Below are 9070 nucleotides of genomic sequence, written 5' to 3'. Positions count from 1 at the left end.
ATATTCTCATGGCCTCAGATAATGGACTTGTATCTGTGCTCGTCCTGTTGGATCTTAGTGCTGCATTTGATACAGTTGACCATAATATTCTTTTAGAAAGACTTGAATATTTTGTTGGAATTAAAGGAACAGCACTAGACTGGTTTAAATCTTATCTATCTGATCGAATTCAGTTTGTTCATGTTAATGATAGATCTTCAACACGCTCAAAGGTTACCTGTGGAGTACCACAGGGATCAGTGCTAGGACCAATTCTCTTTACTTTATACATGCTCCCAATTGGTAGAATTATTAGACAGCATGGGATTAATTTCCACTGTTATGCTGATGATACCCAGCTATATCTGTCTATAAATCCAGATGAAGCTAACCCATTACATAGATTACAGGCATGTCTTGAAGACATAAAAACCTGGATGACTCTTAACTTTCTGCTTCTGAATGCAGACAAAACAGAAGTTATAGTCTTTGGACCAGAGTCTCTGAAAAAGAAACTGATTAGCCAGTCACTTCATTTGGATGGGATTAAACTGATTTCAGATAATAAAGTAAAAAATCTTGGTGTTGTTTTTGATCAGGACCTGTCATTTAGGTCCCATATCAAGGAGGTTTCTAGAATTTCCTTCTTTCATCTGAGGAACATTGCAAAAATTAGAAATATCCTGTCCAGGGGTGATGCTGAGAAACTAGTCCATGCATTTGTTACTTCAAGGCTGGACTATTGTAATTCTTTACTATCAGGAAGTCCACAAACTGTAGTTAAAAGCCTTCAGCTGATCCAAAATGCTGCAGCCAGAGTTCTAATGAAAATTAAAAAGAGAGATCATATCTCGCCTATCCTGGCTTCTCTTCATTGGCTTCCTGTTAAATCAAGAATAGAATTTAAAATCCTCCTCACATATAAAGCCTTAAATGGCCAAGCTCCATCTTATATCAGAGATCTGATTGTTCCTTATGTTCCTAACAGAGCACTTCGCTCTCAATCTGCAGGTTTACTAGTGGTTCCTAGAATTTCTAAAAGTAGAATGGGAGGCAGATCTTTTAGTTATCAGGCTCCTCTCCTGTGGAACCAACTACCAGTTTTAGTCCGTGAGGCAGACACCCTGTCTACTTTTAAGGCTAGGCTTAAAACTTTCCTTTTTGATAAAGCTTATAGTTAGAGTGGCTCAGGTTATCCTGAGCTATCTCTATAGTTATGCTGCTATAGGCTTAGACTTTTGGAGGGCATAGGGACCCCCATTTCATCATTCTGCTTCATTCTCTCTCTGTTCTCCTATTCTGCAGAATCTGTTAGTTCAATCTCTAACCTTCTGCTCTCTCTGCTTTTCCTCAGAGTAGCTTTGCCTCGTCTGTTCCTGTTTGGCTGTGACGTCATCCTGGAAAGAAACATCAGCTGTGCTGCTTCTATCAACACCCTTGTTTATAGATGTTGGAGATCGGCCTGTTTTCCAGTGTGGTCCTGTTTCTCTGACCGTGACTGAGTGGATGTGCTTTCTTCGTCCTCTGGCATGGGAGCTGCCTTGGAGCTCGTCTGCCTGGCTGTGTGTTTCCTGGACGGGGCCGCCTTTTACAGCTGCTTTTTGTATCTCTGCTTCTGTCTCCTTGAACCCCAGTCGGCCTCGGCAGATGGCCGCTCACACTGAGCCTGGTTCTGCTGGAGGTTTCTTCCTGTTAAAAGGGAGTTTTTCCTCTCCACTGTCGCTACAAGCATGCTTAGTGTGGGGGATTGTATTTGAGTCAATGAGTCAATGCAATCAACTGGTTTTCCTTAGATAGAAAACTTTGTATCAATTTGATCTGGTTGAACTGTAAAGTGCCTTGAGATGACATGTGTTGTGAATTTGGCGCTATATAAATAAACTGAATTGAATTGAAAATTCTCCTGCAGAGTAGAACACAGGTTAAATAAATGTTTTGTGAAATCTAACTGTCTTTCCACCTTGAATGACCAAATGACCAAAACAAACATGGACCAAGCGCAGACGAAAGATGCAAGCCCACTCAGAGAAACTCATGAACAACACAATGACTGCAATTTGAATATGGTCATCTTCACAATGGCTGTTGTGGCCAGTGCAGGTCTAATTTATATAGATACATTTAGAAATAGAATTTTTATCAGTCTGTGTAGGGCAAATATTTTATATAGGGCTAATTTGCATCACACACATTGTAATGGCAATCTTTACAGTCACAAGTGTCCCTGTGCTACCAAAACACAAAGATGTCTGTCTCCATAAATAACTGACCTGCTTCTCTGTAATTATAAATAGCAATTTCTATTGCAACACAAACATAGAAAGTAAGACTTTCTTGACAAGGCAAATCTTTTGTTTTGTTGGTTCTCCTGGCAGACATGGGGAATGTGGAGTCAACAAGTCCTCTCCATGTCATGTATTTGTTCTACCCAGCCACTGAAGCAGGTGAGTCCAATCTTCACCGTGAATTAACCTGTGCAGATTGGACTCACCTGGTTAATTGGCTGGGTAGATTAAATACATGACATGGAGATGACTTGTTGACTCCACATTGCCCATGTCTGTCTCCTGGTCATACAACAGAACTGCATCCTCCAGTGGTTGCTGGTAGAGCTTTCTCCAGGGGGGGCTACACATTCAAAATAGAGGTATACCAAAAACCAATCAAATGTAAACTAAGTTATCACACCAGTAAAAAAACATTCTAAAAACACTTTAATTATCAATATATTTAAAAATATAAAAGTTTTCTAATTTCATTTTATTTGTTTTTTTAGGCCTTAACAAAGGTCATTGGGTGGATGGGGCAGCACCCTAGCGCCCTCTATTGACCAGCCACCAGTGCTCTTTACTGAATGGTGTCATAATAAACAGATCAACGATGAATTTGAATCTGAACATATAACAGCCTTTAGTGGTCTCGCGGCTTAAATCTATTCTACTGAAACTAGCAATGCTATTATTAACAGATGCATTTGATATGCCCCCTATATTAAGTTCAAACTCTGAAACTGTTACTTCTACTCCTGTTTGCCCCAAATGATTCTGGGATATAGTTGTATACATATGATTATAGTTATAAAATTGCTCAATATATTCCTGTACTCTAACTGAATTACATAATTTTTAAGTCCTCGATGAAACATTGAAGCATACATCAAGGAAAAAGGGCTCAGGAGGCAGGCAGCACATGTTAAGGACTCAAGGGCAAATTAGCAGACTTATCTACTACCTGATTTGAAGGACTGTCCAACACTGTCCTCTAGTGGAGGTTCATTACCATCCAGGACCTGAAATGGACCAAAGAAGGACACCCTGGACCAGTTACTACTCTAGGGGTCAGGTCAATTTATTCTGAAGCCTGGAAGGGGTTTTCTTGAATGCATGATGCCAATTATTTATTCTTTATTCCCCATTATAATTGTTAAAACAAAAATATAGTTGCATAACCTGAATGATTGGATAAACAAATTTTTTAACCATTTGTAAAAAAAAAAAAAAAAAAAAAAAATTATTGGTTTTACTGATAACAATTCAGTCAAAAGGACGGCCATCCCTATCACTATGTTAAAGCAAACTGTGCCAACTAAAAGTGAGAATTTTTGGACCAGCAGGGTGAACACTCTTAAAGTTTTATGAAAAGAGTTTGTTCTGACTAAATCTTTGGTTAAATTGGGCCATCTGACCAAAGTTCAATAAATAATATTTAGGCTTTTCTCCTAAGTTTGCTGTGCAGAAAAAGAATACCCTCCACAGTCACTGGATGAGTATGCTGCAGTCTCCTCTCAAGAATCACAAACCCAGCAGATGGTAAGCACATTTATCAGTGCTAGGCTGGGGAACATTTTGCATGATATTTACACCAGAGCAAAACATCCTTTGCACCCTCCTGTGTTTTCTTCAATATAATGTGTGCTGCCTCTTTGCATGCTAAATTGTTTTTTTTTTTTTTTGCCATTTTCCAGCCTACTTCAATTATTTTGTTGATTAAATAATTTAAATTAAAAAAAGAGAAAATATAAGTAATAACTTGCATTCATCTTGTTAGTGTTTATGCTATCCGACTATTTCATGTTTATTTATCCATTAAATAATACTGTTTTATCTTTATCCTGTAGCTGAATGGTTCCTACCAACCCAGTGCAGGACTCAAATCCTCACACAGACCTGTTAGTTGCAAAACACAGTACAAACCTGAAATGATAGGCCCACATAAATGTATGTACTTTAATCAAGAGATTTGGCCATATTCCCCCTCTGAGAGCTGAATGCTCTGCATGAAATCAGCTTGTGTGTGATGCGCTGTGCTCCTGGTGTGTCTGGTGAAAACATACTGTAAGATCAAATCAGTCCAAAGCCCATTTTTAACATTATATGTGGAGTCTCTGAAGTTCTTAAAATAACCCAGTAACCTCAGTGTCTTCCCATGTCAGCCAGTAATTAGACAAAAACACCTGCTCTTTTCTGATCAGTAACCACAAATTACCAGGAAACTGAAAGAAATGCACAATGCTTTCAGTTTAATTCTAAAACTATTCTCTGTATCAATTGATTTACTCATATATTTTGTTACAGTGGATACAAGTTATCAAACTCAGCATGAGGTATTGTGTCTACCAAGAGTTGCATGATTTCCCCGAAAGATTGCTTTCTTAGCTAAACTAACTACTGTTGCTCCAGACCTGAAAAAAGTTGCCTCATTTAGCAACAAGAGGATTTAGTCAGCTCCTCTAGGAATTATTACATCAGAACCTTCTGTGCAGTAAGATAAATGACCTTGAAATCACACTTTATGCACACAGTTTCCTGCTTAAAGCCTTTGTTAAAGTCCTTTTTCATGAAATGAGTCTTTTCATTAGCTGGAAATTATATTTTGGAGCTTCGTAAACCATGCATGGTTTTATTTTAATCTGAAGATGCCATTAAATTAGTTTGAAGTGAAATGTTTTACTCTGCTGGTTGAGAACTCTACTAGTAAACTTCTGAAATTATCCATATTTAGTTTTTTATTTAATCCAGTTTAACCTGTGCGTTTAGTTTTCTTATTGGATTTTGACAATACCTGTATTTTCTTCAAGAGGATATACATTAGACCTTGAATTAGATTTTTGCTTCTGCCAGAAAACATAGAGATTTTTTCTTTTCTGATCTTCCTTGAAGGCATAAACATATGTTTATTAATAGTAGCAGAACTTTTTTTTCTTAAAGATGTCCAAGACAATAAAAACTAGTGAGTGAACCTTTTTCATGGGTTTCTGTAGAACAAAAACAAAAAGACCTTGGCTGGCACATGTCCAATGGATATATTAGCTGACAATGGATTAAACCTAGAGGACACTAAGGGAACCAGGGTAACAGCAACATCAACTAAAAGCAATAAACAGAAATAATCACTGGTATCAATCATGACAGGCTTTAAACTTTACAAAAACTACATTTTACCATCACAAAAGATCTCCTTCAATCTAATACATTGTGATGCACTAATAACATCTGTGTTACGCACATCAAATTTAATTGATGCTATTTGTCATACCTCATTAACTTTTATTCTACTTCCACTGCTGTGGAAGTAGGACATTTTTCCAGCTGAGAGAGAGGAAACTGATGTCACTATAGCAAAAACGCAAATAAGACTTTAGAAAAGACATAGATTCTCCTATCCTAAGGTAAGACCCTTCTTATCAGCTCTGGTGACTCTATAGATTCCGATTGAATTATCTTCTTTAAGTTAGTCCCTGTATTTAAAACACCAAGCTTTGCATTTACATTTCAGAGTAAAACATTGGTTTAACTTGTGTAAAGTTCCCTTAGAACCAGAACTTCCCTAGAACTTTGCTTTAAGTGATACTTTAATGTATGTTTTTTTTTTCTTTATCAGTGAATTAATTTAGTGTGAAAAAATGTCCATAACTAAATTTCTAACTAAACACAATTCCTTTTGTAAGGTTTGCAAAAGAGGCTACTGTTATTTTCTATTTAACCTGACTGTGTTTGAGACTAGTCAGTTTATTTTTTTAGAGTTAAGGAATGTATTTTAAATGTATTTAGGAATTACAAAAAAAACTAGAACATAGAAAAAAAAACAATTTAAGGTCAGCAATTTCATTTAGTCAAACTTTTGTTTTACAACAGAGGCTTTGTCGTGATAAAATTGCTCTTAGTCAGAAAAGCATAGGATATTGCAGATTTATTTTTGTGCAGAACACACAGACAAATACAAATAATGTGACAAAAAAGTGCACCGAACATTTAATTCCTTATCAAGTCATGTTTGTGCATTTTATTGCATTCACAGCTGCAACATTATGGTCATATAATCATAGATGCTTAATTCAATCACACTAATTGTTACCATGTTTATTGCTCAGTCTTCTTCACATCCCTGAACATGCAGGTTGAAATAAAGGGTAGATTGAGTTTCTAACATTACAGTTTCCAGGAGTAATTTGAGGCTGCAAACCATACCGTTAAGAACATGATGTTTGGAGCCTGAGGTTATTGAGTTTTATACAATAGGAATACACATTAATAATCTATTAAATAAATCTTAAAGTCTGAGAAGTTTTGTTTTTTAAAGGCTGAGTTTACGAAGGTGTGCTGAGGTACATGTGCAGAGCAGGCGTAAAGATTAAAACAGTGCCAAGGATTGACACTGTCAGGAAGGCCCATAAAAATATCCGGTCCAACACCTGAGCCACAAATTTCCAGTCCTGAACAACCTGTTGAGACACAACATGAAAAAGAAACATGACTTATTTCCCAAAAATCAGAGTTAGCACAAAAAAAATCTCAGACAGGAGTTTTTAACTGTTTGGTAAGGAGACTGTAGCTCAAATGATTATACAGAATAAAGATGTGACTTTTTTTAATCCTCCAGTCCGCCTTCCCCTCACCTCTCTTATGAAGTGCTCCTTCTTAATGTGACGGCTGATGTAGCGAACTGAGCTTTTGGCTTTCTCCAGCATTGCCAACCAGGCTTGGTTCTCATCCTCCTTCCCTCCATAGGCTCCTCTCTGCTGGTTTACACCGTGACCAGGAACAGCCTTCAGCCCTATGCTTCTGTGGGGTTTCAGGTCAGGGCTTCGCATCTCAATATCTGGGAAGTGATATCTGAGGAAAATGGCACCAACTGTAGTCATTGCACATTTTCAGTTTGTCGATACTTTTCCATCCTCAATATTTGAAGACATAAAAAAAAAAAAATAATTTGTTGTTGTTGTATATATATATATATATCTATATATATATAGATATATATATATATATATATATATATATATATATATATATATATATATATATATATATATATATATATATATATATATATATTTTTTTTTTTTTTTTTTTTTACTATGTCTGCTAGACACATCAGCTTTTAAAAACAGACATTGCATGTCTGTTATACGAGGATCTTATGAAAGGATGATCAGCACTTCTTCACAGAGAATACAATTTTTATAGGGGAGAGGATTCTACAACTCAGTTGACAGGGCATGAGAGTACTGGCCTTTGGTTTGTTTAGTTTGAGCGAGATGCAGATAATTTTAGTTTTATTTAGTTACATTTACAGTACATGAACGACTGAAATTATTTTCAGATTACACATAAATAGATTAATTAATTCCACAGAGGAAAAGGAATTACTTAAGATTAGGATTCACTTAATGGTAACGACCTAACCTAACAACCTAATTAGTCTACTGGCACAAGCTAAAGGCATTCAATGGGCCTGATAGCCGCTAATAACGGCCTTTTATTGGGATGATAACATCGGAAGCGCAGCTGCAAACAGCCACTTAGTATTTAATGTGTAAAAGACTGAATCAACATGTGGAGGGACCCATGAGAAGATCAAAAGGTTTTATTTATTAGATCGTTTTTAGACTTCATTTTCACCTGCTGCCAGAAAATTTCTCCTAAATAGATACATTGATCTACTACCATTCAAGAAATAATTCTGTAATATTACAAAACTGTTATTACAATCAGTATTGATATGTACTAGTTTTACTGATTATGTATTCCTGATATCTAAAAAAACATTTTTTCTTCGTCTAACAAACCATTTCAAATAAAATTACATTCTCCACATCTAGAAGAAACATTCTAGATGTCTATAAATACATTTCAGATCTCCATATTACTGTTCAGCATTTGTATTATTTTAACTATTAAAAAATGTTTTTCAGATATCATAAATACATATTCAGTCAAGCTGACGAACGTCAGAATGGCCATGTAAAAAGTGTAAACATTTCTAGATATAGAAAACTTAATTCTTACTAGTATAATTTTGTTTTTTTTACTTTCTAAAATTCAGTTTCTGCTATAAAAGTGTAATTTAGAAAATCATTATTACAGTTAAGTTTAAGACTGTGATTTTTATCAGGAAGAATCTTATTTTAGTGATCCTCAAATGGAACAACAGAGAGGAGAGTGCTGTTAATAAATGTAAAACGGCCTGCCAAAAAAAGCAAAGTCCACTTTGCTTTTTTTTTATTGAACTTTATTGATCTCATATTGGAGAAATTTACCTTTGTATTTAACCCATTCGGTGGGGGAGCAGTGGGCTGCCATGATGGGGTGCCCCTCAGAGACCTGCTTAAAACCCAGACTGGAAGTCTGTGGGAATGTGTTTCAGACTCACACCCTCAGTATTCCAAGATCTATGCATAACCACTAGGCCGCCACTCCCCACTTCATGCATTTGATCGAGCAACAATCTGCTCCTTCACCATATTCCTCTCCTTTGTAACTGTAGCGCTGTTTATCTGTCTTTTAAAAACAGCCTCCTTTTTTATTTTCTTTTTCTTTTGCATTTCTGCTTTAAAAACTCAAGTTCCACTGGGGCGCTCCCTGTTGCCTGTTGTCATGGTGACTTGTCGAATAAGTGCTCCTCTGATAATGGCTTTTCAAGCTAGTTGCACACGTGCTAAACTTTGAGTAATTCTACTTGGAGTTCATTGAACTAATTGATAGCAGCTGTTGTGAAACCAAAAACTCAGAGTTCCCAACTTTAGGCTAAAATCAATTTAGAGTGGCGGATTTTAATCTGAGTTTGTTAAACCTGCTTTTTGAAACAGACC

The 9070-nt window shown here is 36.2% G+C and overlaps 1 protein-coding gene across 1 annotated transcript in view; it reads right to left on the bottom strand.

Moving 5' to 3' along the window:
• Nucleotides 1-6149: 6149 nt before the first annotated feature.
• Nucleotides 6150-9070, bottom strand: part of chrnb3a (cholinergic receptor nicotinic beta 3 subunit a) — a 28034-nt gene continuing 25113 nt past the window's right edge. Inside the window, exons 7-8 of the mRNA XM_038273489.1 lie at nt 6875-7091; nt 6150-6700 (exon numbers count right to left, since the gene is read on the bottom strand). Coding sequence (XP_038129417.1) covers nt 6566-6700; nt 6875-7091 — 352 coding nt within the window. The 3' untranslated portion in view covers nt 6150-6565. The remainder of the gene's footprint in view (nt 6701-6874; nt 7092-9070) is intronic.

The sequence above is a fragment of the Cyprinodon tularosa genome, unplaced genomic scaffold (assembly GCF_016077235.1).
Source record: "Cyprinodon tularosa strain WSP-4 unplaced genomic scaffold, ASM1607723v1 ctg873, whole genome shotgun sequence".
Classification (NCBI taxonomy): domain Eukaryota; kingdom Metazoa; phylum Chordata; class Actinopteri; order Cyprinodontiformes; family Cyprinodontidae; genus Cyprinodon; species Cyprinodon tularosa.
Note: the sequence above shows the minus strand (reverse complement) of the source record. Positions and strands in the feature narration are given on the sequence as shown.